General features: G+C 41.9%; 1 protein-coding gene across 1 annotated transcript in view; it reads left to right on the top strand.

Annotated features, from left to right (window-relative positions):
* RCOR1 (REST corepressor 1) overlaps positions 1–14,656 on the top strand; it is an 84,920-nt gene extending 70,264 nt beyond the window's left edge. The window contains exons 7-12 of the mRNA XM_054161826.1: positions 1,641–1,719; positions 5,023–5,217; positions 6,180–6,257; positions 6,955–7,012; positions 7,556–7,785; positions 10,303–14,656. Coding sequence (XP_054017801.1) covers positions 1,641–1,719; positions 5,023–5,217; positions 6,180–6,257; positions 6,955–7,012; positions 7,556–7,785; positions 10,303–10,344 — 682 coding nt within the window. The 3' untranslated portion in view covers positions 10,345–14,656. The remainder of the gene's footprint in view (positions 1–1,640; positions 1,720–5,022; positions 5,218–6,179; positions 6,258–6,954; positions 7,013–7,555; positions 7,786–10,302) is intronic.
* Positions 14,657–21,080: the final 6,424 nt, after the last annotated feature.

Genomic DNA, 21,080 nt, shown 5'->3' with positions numbered 1-21,080 from the left:
ACTGTGAGCACAGTGAAGCCTGTGAGAGTTTGGCCTTTGCAGAAAAGCTGAAATATGAGCCTAGGGGAAAACTCAAGGAAGCTCTTTTGGAGATGTAGCTAAGAGAAGAGGCAGTCTGATGTATCTCACGCAAATACTGGTATATGTCTTCTGTGGCTAGGCAGGGAAATCCCCCAGCTCCTCAGTCTGTCACTAAAATAGCTCCCAGTGCATTTGGGACCAGGTTTTCAGTAGCTGTTCTTAGCTGTATGCAAGGGTCTTTGTATATGCAGCTCTGGGAGGGGGTGCTTGTAAGTATTCCCTGGGATAGTCATTACACTGACTAAATACCTTGTGAATCAGCTTGTGAGCCAGGCAGTTTGAGAGAGAGTAGGAATGGTTTGTACAAGTGACTGCTCTTGTGGTGGTGGATGTCAGCTCAGGCTACCCAGCGGTATGTTCCTTCTTGGCCTGTGTCTGCACAGCACATTGCTGCAGCAGAGAGACAGCCAAGCTTCAATGCTGGCACTGCAGCCACGCTCCTTAGCACCCACTGTGGCTGCTGTCCCTTGCTTCTGTGTGAGCACCCCTTGGCTGACTCCAGCACCCCAACAGCATGACACAGCTTCTGCTGGAGTTTCTCTGCACAGCCCTGCTATGCATGGATGCTGTGACATGCCTGCACCATCTAAAGTTGCTCACTCCAAGCTGCAGAGTTTGGCATGACAAAATAAGTTTAGGATTGTGTGTTTGTCTTGTTTTGGAGGTTTTGGGGGAGTTTTGGGTTATGGGGAGGAGGCTGTTATTGGTGTTTTGTTTGTTTTTTAAAAAAGAAAGCTTTGATTAGGTCAGATTATTTTTCTGTTTCTGAGCATCATCCCAAATAGTACAATTATTATTAACTTTTAGTTGTGTGCAGTACACAAATTCTAAGGGGTGAAAATACATGTGATTTAATACCTGATTGAAGTTACACCAAAGCCAAACTGGCTGGGTGTGCCAAGGTCACTTTGAATATTGCCTGAATTTCATGCCTATCCTGTAACTGATAACCTCTTTTTCTGTTCCGGGGGAGAATGAAATGTGAGGCTGTCATTGAAATAATCAAAACCCAAACCAAACAAGCAAAACCAGACCTCCCCCAAACAAACACACACCCCTACAACAAACAAAACCAACAGCTCAAGCATATTTTTTTTTTTACACTTGTTCTTGAGGAAATTCATCTTGTGCATGTCTCTTGCTAAATGTTTGAGTTGTATGAAAGCTGTGGCTTAGCTACTTGCTATAATTCTAAGTCTTCATTTCTGTCTTGTTTTGTCCAAAGTTAAAATGGTCAGTGTCCCACATGCTTTATATGATAACTTGCACATTCAATTTCATCTGTGTTGCATTCATCTGAGCAGACTGACTTTGCCTAAGTGCACTACTGAGAAGTCCTCCTTTACAAGACACGGTCACTATTTTTATAATTAAGAATTTCTTGACATAAACAAGAAAAACACCCACCCCAGACCCCTAAAACAACCAAATACCCTGGGAATAGAACTAAGTAAAGCTGTTGCACTTGCTGTTGCATTCATGTGTTTCTTTTAGCATGACATTTATAGAAAAAGAGAGCCTCATGAACTAATACAGCACTGCTTGCTTTTGTCTTCCAGTGAGGATGAAATGGAGGAGGCAAATGGAAATAACCCTATTGATATTGAAGTTGAACAAAACAAGGAGAGCAAAAAAGAGGTATAATTTTTTTCTTACAACTGTGCAAATGTGTTTACTTGGCTTCCACATGAAGTAATTAGTGACATTTTCTTTATTTCTGCATTGTGTAATTGTCACAGAAGAAAAGAAGAATTGTCTTCAGAATTATTCTTAGGTCAATGCAAGTAGAGAAAAATAAGTTATGAATGTAGCTGGGAAAATTCAAGACTTTACCATCCAATGATAATGTACTATGTGAATGTTTCTAGTCTCTTTGATTCTCTCTTTGGCTGTGTTAGCTTGAGCCACCTTCAGTGATGGTATAAATCAACTGTGTAGAAATGGAGTAGTAGCACTTATGTCCCCACTGAGATGGCTTGGTGGAAGGGAAGTATGTCATTTAGTCTCTTTGGAGTTCTGGATGATAATAGCCACACAAATACAACAGACATTATTTAAAACCCAGTCTGTGCTGCTTAACAAGGGGGTGCATATTTTAATGTGTATAACCTGCTAGTTATCTATTACTAAATTAAAGAAGTCTTGCTTTTCAGCGGGAGCGTGGGTGGTATGTGTGAGTGAGTGCTACAGGAAGGCATTTACCCTAAGACCTTCTCTCCTTGAAGTAACTTCCCTTCCTGCTTTCTTGTAGCCCAATTTCTTTCTTACTATTATCTTTTTTTTTTTTTTTGCCTTTTTTTCCCAGCTATTTTTAAAAGGGTATATGTAAGGAAAAAAGACATAATTAAAATGTGACTGCACACAGGCAAGACCAGAGTCCTAGATCAGATGTTTTGTTAGTCACTGTCAGTGAGATTAATTCATCTAATAAGTTATTTTGAGTGGAATAAATGAAAAATCACAGCATTCAAGTTCGTTCTTCACCTATGCCCGAGTGCTCTTGACTTTCCAGCAAAGCCTTGGCTGTTCCTTCCACCAAAGGAACCATCATCCCTGATGAATTCCTAGGAGCTGAGTAGACGTGAAGCCACCCACATTCATCCTTACAAGAAACCAAGTTCTCAAAAGTCTGTGCAGCACCCAAACTGGAAGGGTTCTCGCTTGTCTAAGTTACAGCTGCATAGTACAGCTCTCTAGTGTGTCTTGTAAATATGTAATAATGTTGCCTTAGTTCCCATTGTTTTAATGAATTTTCAACTTTTGATTTCACCATAAGCTCTTTGAAAGCTTGCATCTGTTGGAGGGCTCACTTCAATCCTCTTTATTATTACTTCCTTCACTGCCAGACTCGCACGCTCTGAACTTGCTGCAAAAGAGGGAAAGGTAGTTTGCCAGTTTGGCTGCCTCTGTTGTAAGGCCAAACCAGAGCAGATGGGTGATAGCTACCATCAAGAAATTTTTGTAGACTTGTATGGGAGGAGGCTCTCTGCCCTCCCTGTCATGCTCATGCAGGCCATGGCACTTGATCTGAAAGATATCACCAGAACTCATGGAGCTGTGCATGGCTGTGTATGCAATGGCAGGTAGCCTTGTAGAAGGTCTTCTGGATGGGTATGGTACTGGTGGGTAAAATGAAGGTGACAACCTGCATAGCCTATTCAGAGTTCATTTAATTTGATTTTGCAGTACCTGGGCCTGGCACCAATTGAAAATGCTGGGGGGAGATCAGGTATCCAGGAGGGGCAAGTGTTTTTTTTTTTCCAATTGTTAAGTTTCATTTAATAATGTGGTCAGATGTGCAGAGGTGGTGAGGTACTGTTAGCTTACCATACTTACCGTAAAGAACCTCCCTGTCCCGGCACCTCAGAGATGGTTTCTCCAGCTCCGAGCCATGTCGGTTACTGTATGACTTGCCGAATAATACTGGGATTTCTTAGAGTGTCTGAAATCTCTCATCAGTGCAACTAACTGTTCAGGTTTCCTCTCACAGTGACTCCATAATACTGAGGTCATGAACTAGAGCTGCTTTCTCTACATCTTCCCTGTTCCTGGAAATGTCTCCCTAATTTTTTTTTTTATGCCATGCAATGTGAGGAAGGGAACCTTGTTTGCATTATGAGTTTTGCAAGACTGAAGTGCACTGGGTAGCAGTGGCAATATATAAATAGAGAAGCACTGCTACATCTCTATATTTTAATTCTCCGTGGTTTTCATTGATTGATTTAATTCTACAGAGAGAGGTGTGTGGCCAGGAGAGCAAGAGTTTCCAAGATAGGATAGAGATTCACATTTTCAGAGCCCTGCATGACATCACAGGGGCCTAGAGGCATTTGGAGCTGTCAAAAAGTGTTCTGCTGGAGCTCTGGCTTTTTGTCCGCAACACAAAGGAGCTTCACATTCTTTTAACTGTGTAAAACAATTTGAAACTGTTTTAATTTTTCTGTAAGGTTGAGACTTGTGGGATATTTGCACTGCAGGCATTATGTATTGGTCCACCTACAGCCTGAATCTGTTGTGCACGATCCTATGAAATTCTGTGTGTAGAGGAAACATGAATAAATCTGAAATGTCTATCCGTGATAAATAATTTACCTGGCTCAGTTATCAAAGTGCTTGCTTCAGAAGTGGAGTGCAGAGCTTACCTCACTTAATTGTAGCTAGACCAGTCTGGTTTCTCCTGTTTCCCACCCTCTTCTGCAAAAAGAAATAAGGTATCCATCGTGTAACAGGAACAGTTACCTCTTGCTCCTGGGCTCGCCTTAGGCGTTCTCTCTCATAGAGTCCTTTGTGCTGAAGAAAACAGGCAGTTGTCAACCTTACTGTTCCTGTGTGGCTCTTGCCATTGAGCTAGTGAAAAGGGTGCAGGCTTTTATCTGCCAGTAGTTGTGCTGGGATCTTCCAGTCTTCAGGAAGAAGGAAACTTGGCTTCCAAGAAACTAACAATCTAAAAGTTATTTTACTCACTTCTTTATCCTGAGCCTTTAAATTTGGTTTATCCGTTCTGTTTGACATGTAGAAAACCAAGTCTCTGTAAACCCTTCTAGTTGTTTGTCCTCTGTCTCCAGACTCCACTTTGTTTTCTTCTGGTGTTAAGTTGAACTGGTCAGGCCTGATGATGAAAACAAGAGAAGAGGTTTTGGAGCATTTGAAAATAACTAGAATATTAACTGCTGGGAAAGTGGGCATCTGTCTCCCAACATGAGACCAGGCTGAGAAGATCAGCAGTCTCTCTTTTAAACACTGACAGCTGCCTAGAATAAAGGGGATATTTGTGTAAGACAATGTTTGTGTGATGTGCCACTAAAAGCAAAAATGCCTCCATTTGCAAACTACCTTTTTCATTCTCTAGATGGCTAAAAGTCACAGAATCACAGAATGGCTTGACTTGGAAGGGGCCTTTGAAGTTCCTCTAGTTTTATAAAAATGACTGTTGTTTGCTAGGTGCCGCCCACTGAAACCGTTCCTCAGGTGAAGAAGGAGAAGCACAATACACAGGCCAAGAACAGAGCAAAGAGGAAACCTCCCAAAGGAATGTTCCTTTCCCAAGAAGATGTGGAGGCTGTTTCTGCCAATGCGACAGCTGCTACCACTGTACTCAGACAACTGGACATGGAATTAGTCTCAATCAAACGGCAGGTGTGGATGGGATAGATCAAGAATAACTGCAGTTTTTGGCAATAGTGCCTGTCACAGTCTGCAAACTTTGCTGAATGTGTATCTTGACAATCATGATTCACATCATTATGTGGCTTAATGGACAAGCTGTAGCCTTTTGCAATAAACTAGCACAGCCCTGTGTTTTACATCTCCTATGTGTTAGATCTATGGGCAAGCATATTTTATACTTTAAGCAGCAAAAACCCATAGCACTGACTTGAAGAATCATTTGTTGGTGCTTAGCATTTCTTCCATTTCAGAGATCCTTAGGTTTTAACTGTGAACTTTCCTCAGATAACATTGGTTTTAGCAAAGTGTAATTTCCTTTGCCTTTTCCCGTGGTACTTTTGGACCAGGCAAGTATGTTTGTGTTCTTCAGATGTCCTACAAACCTTCCTACATACCTTCTGCTTCTCTGATGGGTCTGCATTTCAAACAAATGCTTTTTAAATATTTGTTAGTAGAGACAGGTTTACTACATGAGTTAGTTTCCTAGATGTGAGCATTTTCACTGTTTTTAAAGCAGAGGTTTGGCTCAAGGTCTTTATTAAACTTAGTAGAATTGGTATTTTGGCCTAAAGCCTTTTTCTCACTCTTTGGGAGAAGAGGAGCTCTCTGGCAGTCTTTAATCCATTACTTGCTGTGTACAGGGCCTTTTTTTCTTATGTCAGGCTTTATACAGCCCTGGGCATTGGGGCAGTTCTTACTCCCAATAACTTGCAGATACATATAGGATAGAATAAATTAAATGGGTTTCCCTAATGTGCCAGCTGTTCCTGTATTCCTTTAGTCCAGTGTATTTCTTTTTGGAAAAGGCAGGTTGTGGGGGAAAACTGGAATGCTAAACTGTGGGATTCCTGCTGGGGCTGCTGGAAGATTTGTCCCAGTATGATTTTATTTTTTTAAAAATCCTTGTTAAAGGGATGAAACTTTGTTTTCAGATTCAGAATATCAAGCAGACAAACAGCGCACTCAAAGAAAAGCTTGAAGGTGGTATAGAACAATACAGACTTCCAGAGGTAGGATCCTTTTCTGACCTTTGTTTATTGTGGAGTTAAATGCTAATTTGTGTTTACATAACAGGGCTATTCCTCTTGCCAGTAAACCAGGACCAGAGTCATATTAGTTGTCACTGTGAATCAAGATCGTTACCATGTTCAATGTTTTCGTGTAATGGAAATCAAAGATGGGGAATGAGCAGAAACAGCAGTGTTTAACATATGAAAGTGGTTTCTAAGAGAAGTACAGAGTATTCCAGAGATGCCCTGTTTTATTGGTGCCCTTGTGAGAGGGGTAGTTGCTTTGTTCTGAGAAATGAAAGAGATGTTAATGGCCTGTGGTGCTCTTAACACATGGTGCTTTTGCTGTTTTCCTTCCAACTCTGGCCCCTCATGCTGGAAATAATTTGACCAAGGTTACCTAGGGTGTCTGTGATAAAACCAAGTAGGTACTTTGGAAGAGCGTGGCTCTTGGTTATCTGCTCAGAGCATTCCCCATCTCTTTGTATTGTCATGGCTTACTGGCACAGTGTATGTCACAGTTAAGGAAGTGGATGCCATGTGCAGTTCTTTGTTGAAAACATTGTTGCTACTAAAAGGAATGATACAGTTTGGCTAGTAGTTAATTGCTTGTTTTTGTGAGGGTTTTATGAACTCAGATACAAGTGAAAAAAGTTGTTGTGTATACAAATGAAGTTACCTAATTTCTTTGGTCTAGATCGTTCAGAAATTTAATGCGCGTTGGACCACGGATGAGCAGCTTCTTGCCGTGCAAGGTATGGTACTACAAGTCTATCTGTACTTAAGAATGGTGATCATCAAAACTGCTGCATTTCAGAGCAGTGTTTCTCTTCAGTGGTTAATGAAGAATTTTGTCATTGCTGTGTATTAAAGTACAAAGAACTGAATTGAACAAGGAGGCAATATCCCCCTTCCTCTCCCTGGGCAGTATAAACTGCATCATACAAACATTTGCAAAAACTGTGCTTGTCCAAGGTTTCAGACAGTGAAACTCTACTGGACTCACAGCTATGCTCTTTTCCTGCACAACATCTCTAGTAGTACACCCAGGTTTACCCAGGTCTTTTAGATATGGCTCTGCTCATCTCTGCTACACTTTACTGTTCTCTTCCTCTGCACAGCTAGTCTTCACTGTCTCTCTTGCTATTTTTGGCGTCTTTTTTTCTTCCCCCTTGATTAATCTGTCACAGTTTCAAGCTCTTCTGGGAAGTTCAGCTTTAGATTGTTGTGCCGTAACTCAAGCCTGATTTGTGGCCTTTGCGGAAGTAACGCGCTGGTTTTGTTTTTGTTGCTTTTAGCAATCAGGAAATACGGCCGAGACTTCCAGGCAATCTCCGATGTGATTGGAAACAAGTCTGTGGTGCAAGTGAAGAACTTTTTTGTAAATTATCGACGTCGTTTCAACATAGATGAAGTTCTACAGGAGTGGGAGGCAGAGCATGGCAAAGAGGAGACAAATGGAACCAATAGCCAGAAGCCTGTAAAATCCCCTGATAACTCCACTAAAATGTCTGAAGAGGAAGATGAGGTAAATCCAATTTAGAAGTTGCGTAAAATTCCCAATCTGAGCTCAGTTCAGATAGATGTGTGTGTATGTATATGCACACTCTGTGCAAAAGCCATTTCCTGACAATCTTCAATCTGAGCGTATTTCACTTCCTCTGGATATACAGATTCCAGTACTGGTTTTGGGAACTGGGAATTCCAGACACATGTGAAAAGTGGAAAGAGAACAATTCATTTGCAGCCCTCTGACAGTATCTGTATCTCATCAGCACATGGACATTTTAATGCCACTTGCTGCTGAAACCCCATATATCATTATCTCACTTGGATGTTTTCCCTGCACTCAGTTCTACAAGCTGTTCTAGGTTTGGCTTTGTGGGACCGTACAGTCTTCTGAAGCAAAGCTCACTCTTTCGTTTTTGATGATGGAGTTGTTTCACTTGAGGGAAGGGAAGAAAGCTATAAACAAGGCGAGTGTGTGAAACTGTTCCCTCTGGAATTACCTAGAGACAAAGTTTCATTGATTTTTACAGCAGTTTCTGTGAAGACAGAAATTCTAGAAACAGCTTCTCCTTGATGGAGCTTCACAGTGGTAACACTTCTCCAAAGACAACGTGTGGTTGAAATGAACTTAAGACTGTAGAGTGTTTAAATATGAAAGTTAGTTACAAAAGAATAATATTGACAGTCTTGCAACAGAAAACCCCACTAGAGGTTCGCATGTTAAAAGTGTCTGATCTGGGGCTTTCTTTGGCCTAATTTTATAAGGTAGCTTGGCACAAAAGCCCTATCTTCTAAATGTAAGCACAGTCAACAGCAAAAGGCAAACTTTGGTCTTGCATGGACAAAAGACTTCAGTGTACTGTATATTTTTGTTGTCCTGATTATGGCTGGCTCACTTATGCTGCCATTCAGGCATTCAGAGAGCAGAACTTCATTGCTTCACAAATCCTAATAATGGGTTAATCAAAAAATGCTTGTATTGGAACTAAGTCCAAAGGTATGACAGATGAACAAAACCAAACTCAAAAAACTTGTCTTCTCAGAAGAGTGTGAGCAAAGTTGTCCCATTCTTCCAGAACTGAGAAGTGGAGCAAGGAAGCAATGGTGCTAATATATAGCTGCCAGTTTGAATGACATGGCTTGTGTCACTGCTTTTTCCTGTGATCAGTAGAGTTGTATGTGTTAGCAGTGCAGAGCTTTTCTTCTCTGAGCCCTCTGAGATTCCTCCTGCCTTCAAATGCACCCTTGAAGCTTGATCTCATTTGAGATAAAAAATGTGTTAGTTTGCAGCAGGAATTGGAGCATGCTGATGTGATCAAGTGTGTGGCCTTTGGAGCAATGAGGATCCCAGAGAAGTTAGAGGAGGAGGGAGAATTGGAAGCATGACAGCAGGGTCTGGTGAAATGGCTGGTGGAGCAGCAGTTGTGATGATGAAAAGTGCCCAGGCTGGAGCTGAGCAAGTGCTGAGTGGTGGGATGGGGACTAACTAGAACAACAGGCTGGTGAGAACACTTGCAAAGCGTGGAGTCAGGCAGTTCAAAGTACCCTGCAGTTGAGTAAGGGGTGAGGGCAGAGCCTGCCTGCACCAGGCTGACACAAGCAGGAGTCAGGCACTGTGGCAGTGAGTTGCCAGCTATGACATACCACATATGCCTTACACTAGCACCATGTGGCTTGTAGTTCTTGACCAAGCCTATTCTAGACAGTAGGAACTGATGTGTCACAGCTGAGATGAGGGAGGTGCTGGCAGCATGGAGGAGATTTTAACTACCGAGACTGCATCCTGTTGTAAAAATATACAAGGAAGGGGCACATGAATTTGCTCAGAGAGCATGTCTGCTGTACAACACCAGACACTGTTTCTCAGGCTGGGTGTCAATGTGCTTCTGCCTCTAGAGGTAACAAGTGCAATGCTGACTATTTGCCTGTCTGAGCAGTTCGGGGGGCGATGTGAAATTGGAATTATCACACAGGCATTTGAACTAGGAGTGTTCCTGGTCCCTCCTGAACTGTGTAGTATCATGCAGCACTTCCACAGGTGGCTGGTCAAGTCAGGTGGACACAGCAGTAGTCAGGAAGATTGCTGGCCCAACACTGAAGTTCCTAAGTCCCTTGCGTGCTTTTTCCTCTGGCATGCCTTGTCTACTTGGCTGCCAGCCTAGTAAAAGCTGTGTCAGCCCTCTGACTGCTCTGGGCTTTCCCCTTCAGTGTATTTTCATAGCAAGTGGCTGCAGTTTTGTGGTTTTGTTTTTTCCTTTCTTTCTTTCTCTATTTTTGAAGGGAGGAAGGTTAGACTGATGATAATAAAGTAACCTCAACTCCAGTCTTAATTCTCGTACATTTGCACTCCTAATAAATCCTGATGCAGACCAGAATAGGGGAAGCTGCTGCTATTCCTCCCATGTGCCAGGGTTATCTGTCATGTTGCTTCCAGTACCATGGATCTGGGGTGAAGTTTGGAGATACAAGAAAGCCTGTGTATATTAATTTTAAAACTAAACGTGTCCTTTTTCTCCCTCCTCCTCCTTCCCTCCAGGCTACTTCTGTTCTTGATGTCAGATATGCATCTGCTTCGTGAGAAGGTGCTGTAGCCTAGAACAATTTGTGTTGACTACTGTGTTATCCAGGATATCAGGTATTAGCAAACCTCAGACAGCCATCTGCATCATATCTGTGGACAAGCAGCTATTACCAAAAAAAGGCAAACGCTTCCAGTCCTGTGCTACATCTGCCTTAATCTCCCCTCATTCCTCCATACTGCCTCCACTTTCTTTCAAAGCACCCAGGTAGCTCAGCATCAACGTCCTGCTTAAGCATTGGGATTTCTAGAACCAGTAACACCTGTCTGTAAATTTTGACCAACCTGGAGAACGAGCTCCTTAGCAGCCCCACAGTAACTACACATTAGGAGTTCTTACAGTACTCAGTCCGTAGGGTGTAAGTGCGTATTGCTGCATGGCCTCGTGGTCTCCGCTTCCTGTGTATTCTTACAGTGACACTATTGTTATTGAGCTTTCTATAAAGAAAGGGGCGGTGTGTGCACGTGCCAGTGGTGTCAGCTTTGTTCTGAAATGACAGGGCGTGGTAACAAACAATCTTCAATAATGCAAAGTGACAGAAAATGGTATTTCTAAGGTTTGGTCAGCCCAAGGCTGTGGATCTAACTCATTACACTTCTGGTTTGTGCAATTCTTTCCACTGTATCTGTATGTTCTCGCTTCATAGAGAGCTCCCTAAACGAGCATTTTAGTCCTGTATGTTTTAATGGCTTTTATTTAGTGCGAAAGGGAATACGTAACCATTTGATACGCTAGTTAACCCCTGGCATTCAGCATTTGCATTGTAACTTGTTAAATGAGTGCTACACAACTTTCTTTTTCCTGATCCTCTGTGGGATTAAGTCAAAACAACTTTCTCTGGTGCCTCTCCTTTTGGAATATGTGCCTTTTACATTTGGCTCCCATAGATCACTTCCTGTCCCAGTGTCTCATTCCTCTTCAGAGCGCTGTTTGCCAAAGACATCAAACTACTTCTCCCGCTGGAATTCTGGTTGAGGGTTGGAGCATAAAATTCAGCCTTCCAGGAGTTTTTGGTCTCTTGAAAGTTTACTGGAGAAGAACTAGATTAATTTCATTGGCCATTTTAACCCTTCTGAAGCACACATCGCTTTCATGTTCTGAACCAAAATATGCAATTTAAAATCTAAAGAGGTGCTTTTCCAAATACTTGGTGCATGCAGCTTTCAAATCCCCAGCCCTCTTATCAGATGACCTGTGCTGTGGCCTGTCTAGCTGGCAAGAATTGGAGCTGTTCTTGAAAGTCCTGTATGGGGACTTTGCACTTTGAACAAGATAGTTGCTGACTGCCGAGCAGTGTTCAGAGAAGCCAGAAGCAGCAGTATTACTTCTTGTCCAGTGGAAAGCTGCAAAATAACACTAGTCACAAAGCATTTAAAAATGGTTGATGATGTTCGGAGAAACCATCAGGTGACCTTCTTTGCCTTTCTTCCTCTACAGAGCTTTCAGGCCAAGCTGGCACACAGCAATGTATGGCAGCAGCGTTTTAACACAAATGACCTAGTTCATGTCCTGCAGCTGAGGTGCTGCAGCTCAGAATACAGCCCTGAACTCAGTGCTGATGTTAGAGCTGCTGCGCTGTGCCATGTTGTGTGCTGCGTGGGCTCTGTTCTCTCTGTACCTAAATGAGGTAGGATTATTCCAGCCAGGAGACAGAGCTAGCTCAGACCACACCTCCTGCAGTGTAGAAAGGAAGGCAGGAGAGGTAGCCTCATGTACCACTGATGTGGTCTCCTCCTTGGGCCTTGTGTGAGAAAAGCAATTAGACATCAGAAATGGAGCAACAGCATGCAGACAAAGGAGCAGATAGGCGTTACTTAGGGCGAGCTAGTGTGTGAAGCCTAAAAAGGGCATTTCAGCCACTTTGTAGCTGTTTGTGAGCAATTTCATTCTGGTAGCTCCAGAGACATCCTTTGAGGTCATGGGAGGATGGAAGGGAGCTATTTTCTATGCTCTGTATTGGAAACTTGGCATCCCAAGTTTGTGGCAATGTCTCACTGTCGATGAGAACTGGCAGCTCTGATGGTGGTCCTGCAGATGTTCCTGTAGGCTTGTGCCAGTTGGAGTTGGGAGGTGGTTGTGGGAAAGGACACTAGTGGTTAGCCAGTGTGAGTTAGGATCAAAGACCGGGCAAATAGCACTGTGAATTCAGCTGTCGGTTTGGGTGCAAGGCATTAGAAATACTCCAGTATTAAACCTCCTGCTGGTACCAATGCATGGAGACAGGTCCTCACCAATGTGAGAGGGTTGTGTGAGCTTGCATCCCAGCTGGTGGAACTCGCTCCTCAGGAGAGGCTTCTGCTGGTGAGTTGTTACTTGTGAGGACTTCTCATCTTTTTTTGCCCTCAAATCTGTCCATCTTATGATCAGAAAAGTTGTGTTTTGGCTTCATCCCCAAGGGGTAGGGGGAAACGTGTAATTTGTGATATTAGGAAGAAAAAAGTTGTTCAATTACTTTTCAGTTGACTGCTATCTTATTGTAGTTGATACATACAATATAATAGCACCGTACTTTAAACATTTAGTTTTTTACATTCTCTTTAACTATGTTTTTAAATGCAATAAAATAATTTTAGCTTTTGAAAGTTTAAATGGTTTGGTCTTGTTTAAGTGACGATCCTCTCTTTCACTTTTTGAATGGGTCAAGCATTAGATACATCAACTGGTTGCATTCTGATTACCAAGGGTCCACAAAGATAACTGCGTAAGATAGCATATTCTCACTTAAATTTTGTTTCTTAAACTATCAATGTGAATGTCATAATTATATATATTTTGTGGAAAATGAGAAATAATTTCTCCTAAGTTATTGTGCAAAGTATGGTATCGTTAAAGAAAATGATAGTTTAAGCTTTAGTTTTAGAAATCTTAAAGGTATAAGAGTGTATTGCATATACATAAATTCCATTTGTTCTATTTAATTTGATGTAGCTGTGTAAAGTGCTAGGTAACTTCTTTTTTTTTTTTTGCTTATCCATTACAACAACCTTGCTACTTGAATATTCGTGTTAACTGGTTGGAAACAGTGATCAATTTTTGTAACCTAATCGTATAACCAGGGGGAAAAAAAACACGTCTCAGTTGTGCTTAACGGTATATCAACAACGTACAATCAGATGCTTAAGGTCATAGTAGCCATAGCTGGTCGTGCAACCACAATGGGTTGTGTCTTGATATATTTAATACCAATGGGGATAATGAATTCTTAATATTTATTTTTAGAAGTTTGCAACCAGAAAGACCCCATAAATACCCACTAGAACACTTTTTTAATAGTTAATGTGAGAGTGAAACTCTTACACTCTGAAAGCGGCGTCCTGACAAGCATTCTTCTTTCCTGTACAAACGCATCTGAAACATTATGTATTAAAATACGCTCATTGTCACTTTAAGTTTCAGTTTTTATTCTCAAAATTGCTTAATATGCTCTTGGTATTCTTGCACACCAAATATGAGCCAAACAGTGCATTACACTAACCTGATCACTGAATTTGTGAACATGAATCTCCAAGTCAATGAAGCTCAAAAATACTGTAGGAAATTTTACTGATAATGCGTTCCTTTTGAAATCTGTCATGAAATTACACACAGCCCATTCAGGGATGAGTGGTCTGATGTTTAGCCTTTACAACAAAAGAGAAAAAGTATTTTTTATTAGCTCCAGCTTGTCTTCAGCAAGTCAAAAATCTAGCAACCTTGTGCAATGCCCCTAAAGCAAATACTTTCTGCCACTCCCTGGATTAATGCAGCTTTTCCTGTCGATAGTAAAGCACAATTGCAGTGAAAGTTACAGTTCAGAAGATGGAAGGTCAGTATAGTCTATGCATGTTGTATAATAATGAGTGTTTACATTCATATTCTCTTAAAATTAAAATTTATACTGGAGTGTATAGTATTCCATTATGTAGATTTTACCAATTTTGTTAACTGCTTATAGATTGCTTAAAAGAAGTTTTTTCAAGATTTTAAAAGATGTATAAGGTTAAGTTTGCAAATATAATGGAAATGCTGTATAGCTTTTGAAGTGATAAAATACTCATTGGGATTTTAAAGAAAGTATGTTGTAATAATGATGTTGTAAGTAATATTTTAAATGTCTTTTTTGCCTGTTTTCTATTATTCAGCACACTTACTGTGATGAATGTTCATAGCATTATGAAACTGCTTAGCCACTGAAAAGTAACACTTTGGTTTTGAATTATTTTACTGTATGAGGAATTATAGTGGGGTAAATTCCTTTGTGAAATTCTGCATAATTCATTTTTCTATGATTTCCAATGTTTGCTGACATCAAATAAATTTTTTTTTTCAAGCCATTGACGTAATAAAATACATAGTAAAATGTTATTCATGTAAACTGTGGTTGTCAAATACAATTCATCCACTACCTTTCAGATTCTGGTCAGGAAAACTGGCCAGGGTCTGCCCCTTCATCTTTTGCATCATCTGTGTGTAGGTGTCATTGGAGCACAGTTAACTGCCATGGAGTCTCTGTCTCTTGGGAGTGTGAGCAACCTTTAGTGTGGAGCTACCACCTGGAGTTGCCTGGTGCAATTCATGCCAGTGGCCCTGGAGAGAATACTGCTCCTTTTTTGGTGGTGTGCCATATTCCTGACCCTGGCCACCCAGCTGCACATTGCAGTCCTGCTGGCATGGGCACGCCACCTTCAGCCAACAGTTATGTTTGGGAAGCAGTGGGACTGGGACCCAATGGGTCTGGTCTTGAGGGGGTAGAACCAGAGACTAGCTTGTAGGGTACAGGTGAAGACTGACAGTCTCATCACCATTGTAATGAGGAACTGGAGACTGCTGTCTGCTGCCTACAAGGGGCTAGCACTTGGCTGTACCAGCCAACAAGGTTGTCATCTTTGTCCTGCAAGGGAAAGAAATGTGTTTACAGCATAATGGAAAATACAACTTGTACCCTTGAAATGTAGCATTGTGTAGATGTTGCTATCACAAATGCTCATAAGGACAAAGTTTTGCACTGATGAGCCTCTCAGGAAGGTTGTGTTTTCTGTCCTCACATGCTGGGTGCTACTGAGCACTAAACACAAAAGCATGGACCACATGTTGCTCATGGGTGTTAAAACATGGAAGAAGTAATACAGCAAGATAATGCAATGGTTTCCAGTGCTGTAGTGTACAGAGGTTAGGAATTAGCCTTGCCTATCTGTATTGGAAAGGGAGGGCAGGGATAGAGAGGCTTGGGGCTTTGGAAGCACAGGAAGCATTTTTAAGAATTGAGAAGGTTTCCTTGCTGGAAAGTATCTTTGTAATTTTCCTGATGATGGGGAATATGGTACCAGTAAGGTAGTGATCTGCTTTCATGGCACAGTTGTTTAACTCAAGGATCTTTCAGCCTTTCAACTTCAATACATGCCAGCCCTTCCTGCCCATGTGCTCCCTAACAAAAAAAAAAATAAACAAAGGAACTTCCTCCCCTTTCAGTCAGGGAACATCAGCAGATGAGGAAGCTGGGGGGCTTACTCTGCCCCAACACACACACCTGAGGAATCTCCTGAGAAGTCTGGAAGTAGAGGTAAAGTGGTGGTAATGATTCTGCTTTTGAAAACACCAGTGCTGCATTTCTGCCTAGTAATGGTGTTTGTAAATGGGATTGCAGTGTTGAATTACTGCTGAATGGAGTTTAAATGCTATTTTTAGTGTTCCTGAGGGCCTTTATCCTACATAAACAAATTTGGTATCTGATAACTTCCAGCCTTGAAATCTTAAGGCCCAATTGGCACGCCTGCAACTACTGTGGTTTAGGCTTTAAAGTGTGACCTGAATTAAGCTTTGGCCCTTAACAAAGAATGGGAATATGTGTATGTGGGGAAACCTTGGTTTCCAGAGCACATGTATGTGTCTTCCCAGCCTTTCCCATCTCTTCAAGCTGTGGTGTAGGAACAGCTCAGCAGCACAGAGCACTTCTCCCTTTGGATAGGAGCTACCTTGCAGGATTTGATATGAGCCTGGAGTTCAGGTTCAAAGGGAAGAGTTCAATGTTGGTGCTGTTTGTGGGTGAGATCTTAGTCTAATTCCCAAGTATCTGCTTTATAAAATACTAGTGTAAGGGTGGATTTTATTTAAAAACCCAGCTTCCAGTCTGAAAGATGCAGTGTGATGTTTGAAACCCTATTATCTCATTCCTCTGAACTGTGCTCTGGCTTATCCAACCAAATTGTCTTTCAGGTAATAAGATGAAATGTAATTTAGTAAAGAGCAAACAAAATGTGCAAGTGTATGTAAAAACAACAAGCAAGCACTCAAAGCACCCAGCCAGACAAAACACACACACACACAGAGCTCAGCTGTGGGCTTGCTGGCAATGGTGGAGGCATGGTTTGTCTTTGCTGCAAAAGTGCTAGGGAGAGAAATGCTGTGAAATATTAAGGGAACTGGATTCTGAAGTCATCAAGAAGGGGAATCTTGAGGACAGTAGCATACAGGAGGTCTGAACTTTGATAAAAGATGGAGAAATCACCTGGAAGTTTCCCCTTCTGCAAGGGGAGAAGTTTTCATGGAAGGAGTCTGCAAGCCTAGCCTAACAAGGGCAGCAAAAGGCAGGGCCTTTAAAGATGGGGGGAAACGGTGAACAGCCAAAGAGTTTACAACAGGGAGATTAGGAAATGAGAGTAAGAAAACAGACATGTCATGCTGAATTCTGTTTGTTCCCAGGCAGAGATGATGAGGAGGGAGAGGTTGAGATGTTCTGATTCTGGACAGGCAGTTTTCACTAAGGTAGTTTGGAACAGGAGAAAGTGTGTGAAATGATACAAATGAAATGTGCACTTGTGAGCTGGGATGAGCTTTTCCCCATCTGCATACTTTAGGGGAGCAGATACGATTTGTCTGACACCTAGCATATGAAACTGCCTTAGCAAGACCTGAATAAGCTTTTGAAAGGGAAGATGGCATGTGGCTGACACAACTGTGCTGATTTCTGGGAGGAAAAGATGAATAGGAGATCTAGGTAGCTGCAGACTTCTTGATACTGCTTTTGTGTATTCACAGTTTAGAATAAGTCATAATGGAAAGGAGAATTAGGTGAATTAATGAAATAGAAGAATGGGTGCCATGGGAATGCCAGAGAAAAACTCACGCCTGACTAGTCAGTCACAAGGTACAGGATTCATCAGTGGATATGGATATCACTACCTGAGCTACCTGTCCAGAATCCCTTAGAGAGAAAAAGGCTTTTATAGGGTATAATGAATGTAATCCTAAATTAGACCCTAAACTGATATATTACATCCTGAAAGGGCTTATTTATCTCCTTGTTATAGATCATAGGCAGAGCCTGGCACTCTTTCAGATGTAGAAGTTGGGCATCAACCATGTTAGTGTTGTGGCTGCCTGGGCTTAAATCCCAGGAGACAAGGACTCTGACTCCTCACTCTGGCACTGGGTGTTGTACTTCCAGCTAGATGAAGATATGTTGATGCCATCATACCAATGCTTTGAAAAGTTCCTCTGTAGTATTGTGTACAATCCTAGATTCCCTGTAGGAAAGACTGGCTTGAAGTATTTGGTTTATTTTGCTTCTAGTAGCTACTGGATGTTGACTTCCCCAAACTGCAGCATGGCATGTCCTGTAGGCTTGTCTCCATCATTGATAACTGTCGTGCTTTCCTGTGAAAAGAGTCCCTACTTCTGTCTCATGCTCTTTCTTTGTGAATGAGGATTAAATCTGCATCCTGCCACAAGATTCAGCAGGAAATCCTGGACAGAGTTGGGAAGGTCAGGAGGACCCTCCTCCTGAGGGTCCCAAATTTTCATTGCTTGATAAAAAATGTCTCTAACAGCGGAACTAGCTCCACTGTGACTTGGTACCTTTTAAATACTCTAGAAATATAGCTCCACTGGAGGAATGGACCTCACTGGACCCGATTTCTGTTCTTTTGGGCACTGTGTCCCACCTCTCCTGAAGAGGCCTCTCAGGTAAGAAGTGTCATCATTTACAAATATCAAAAATGTTATTTGTTCGTATTTTCTATCAATTTTAGCCTTTCCAGCGCAACTTCAGGGACAGCTTTTCTGATACCAAAACTAGCTCTACAGTTGCTTTGCCCCTGCTAACTGCAAGCATGTTGGACAAGATAGAGGGTCCCTTCCAACCCAATACAATCTATGAACCTCTGATCTGTATGTTGTGCTGTTAATGTTTTCCCTTAAAAACAATTAAAAAAATAGCAAGTACTGAAAAAACCAAAGCCAAACCCAAAAGCAGTTAATTGGATGTTCTTTAAGCTAATTCCCTTTTGCTGCATGGCTGATTCCTCCTTGCACAATCAGGTCTCACTGGTACAGCTATTCTGAGAAGATAACTCTTTAATCAAATTCCCTTTTAAAATTGTTTGTATGAAGATTCCAGTTTCTGCAGTTAATCATGCATGGGAGGCCCTGGGTTCAGTGCCATGCCCTGCTCAGGAAGTAAACAGTACCACATGTCTGTGCTCCATCACAGCTTCTCATTTTGACTTTCAATGTGTGACCCAGAACCACAGTGGAATTCTGCTGTGCACACAAGGCTGATAGACTAGTTACAAACAATGGCTTTAGCCCATGGCGTGGATGCATAACTTCTCTTCTTCCTGCTCTTGTTTTTGTGCATTGTTAGCAGTGAGCCCTGGGATCTGTCTACAGCTCCAGATTTGTGATTCAGAATCTAGTGTCAAGCAGCAGGATCAGTAATGACTATGAAATGACTCGCATCTTCACTGCTCTCAAGCATGTGCTGCCTAGGGCCTCCAGAATGTGAAATACTCAAGGTCATCTTCTGCCAGCCTGACTCTCTAGCTACAGAGGAAATCTCTGACAAGAAAAGGAGACAACTTGATATTTGTACACACGCATACATAAAAATTTCTCATGGCTTCGAACTTCAGACTTTCCCAAGATATTTCTGTATTAACACTTCAAACTGCAAGTCCCTGACAAGTGGATACCCCTGCTATAGGCGTTAGATAAACAGTAGAGCGCCTCATCCGAGCCTTGTTAGGCGCTTTTATGTTGTTTGTGGTTAAGCATTGGAGCAGGTGGATAGTAAATAACCTTACAATGTTAGAGCAAATGTAGTTTTAAATGATTACCTGCCAGTCTCACAGTAGCGTCTGGGGCCAAGTGGAAACCTGACAAGAAAAGATGTGCCTTATTAATGAGAGAACCCATCGGCACGCTGTGAGAAGCAGCAAGATTTCAGCAAAGCTGTATCGACTTGAGAGAGCATCTAGCACCTCTGAATTGTTTCCTTGCTGCTCCAGGAACCTATTTTGAGGACTTGGGAGAACTGTTACACTCAGTAAACTCTTTGGTTTTTATTTTGCCCACTGAAGATGGTCATTTCATAGATCATACTGGTTGGTCTCAAGAATTTTGTTAGCATTACGTGTTAACAACAGGGCTTGTTTTTTATTGTACAGTGTTTTGGTTTTAACTGGTATGAAAAGAGAAAGTAATCTGTAAAGTGAAGCAAAGAGGGTTTATATCATTTTTGTGGCTGTTCTTGCATTTGAAGGTTGCCAAAAGGCAGTGAAGTCATCTCTTGCAAAAGTGATTAGTAACTCAGTCTTGTTTCTACAGCCTTCTGGGACAGAGAGGTCACAGAGATGTATAAAGAAAGCTGAGTAATTGAGATGGTTTTCAATGTTTTTACATTCTACTAAAATGTTTAATGTTTGCTTAATGCCCTGTAAACACTTAGGAGAATACATCTTTGTTTAAAAATCCAGAACCTACTAAGTGCTTCAAACTGCTGGTCACAGCACTACTGAGAGTTGCTGACGTGCCCCTGGAGGAGGAACACAACTATCGTTTCTGCCAAAACTAAGTCACCATTATCTCACTTGTGAGCTCAAGGTAGAGTAGAATAGCATAGAATAGACCAGTAGAGAGTTTTAATGTCAGTGTGAAAGCATTGATGTTTGCAGATGGGAAGCTTTAGGATGTGTCCTTCCTACAGATAAGCAAGGCTTAGAATAATGTCCAGTTAGGGCTTGCATTGCCAGCCTGTGGGTGTTTGGGGGGTAATGCCCTTAGTAAACATTGCGCAGTTGTGGAGGAGAAATTACATACCCAAGGAAGAAGGTGTTTCCTAACCCTTGCAATGCATGGCTACCAAAGGCTGCAGGGTGTGATTTTAGGCAGTGCAAGGTGGTGTGCAAGAGATTCATAGTACATATTGTCTAGTAGCAATGGGTTCGTCTTGACTTATGTAAAACAATCCCTGTGAAAAGTCAATGCTGATGGTAGAGGGGCTGACTTGAGTAGCTGTATGTGGTTGTAAGTGTGGTCCTGTTGGAGGAGTGTTGCAGAGGCTGAGGTGGTGTTTGAGTAGCAGACTGGAGGGACTGGTCCTTGGTTGGATGCAAGAAGCTTCCAGAGAGAGATCTCAGTGTGGACTTGCTTTCTGAAGTTCTCTGATAGAAGAGTATTGCCCTTGATGTTGGTTTGCTCCTTGGCAGTGATGGTATTTATAGCAAGTTTTCCTGGAAACTCCTAACCAGGGATGGTTGAAACACAGAAGAAAATTGGAGAGCACAAGAACATCTCGATATGGTACATATCAACAAGATTGCTGGGCTGTGCTCTAGCTACAGACTGTTGTGGGCATCTACAGATCAACAAAAAGGCACTTTGAACCTACACTGGGAGTCGTAGAAGCTCTGTAGCAGCCTGTAGGGGAGTTGGGGCTTGGAACTTCTGCTTATTCTATTCTTGAGTAATGGATAAACAT

This window comes from Dryobates pubescens, chromosome 5, assembly GCF_014839835.1.
Source record: "Dryobates pubescens isolate bDryPub1 chromosome 5, bDryPub1.pri, whole genome shotgun sequence".
NCBI lineage: Eukaryota > Metazoa > Chordata > Aves > Piciformes > Picidae > Dryobates > Dryobates pubescens.
This window is presented reverse-complemented; position numbering and strand designations above follow the sequence as displayed.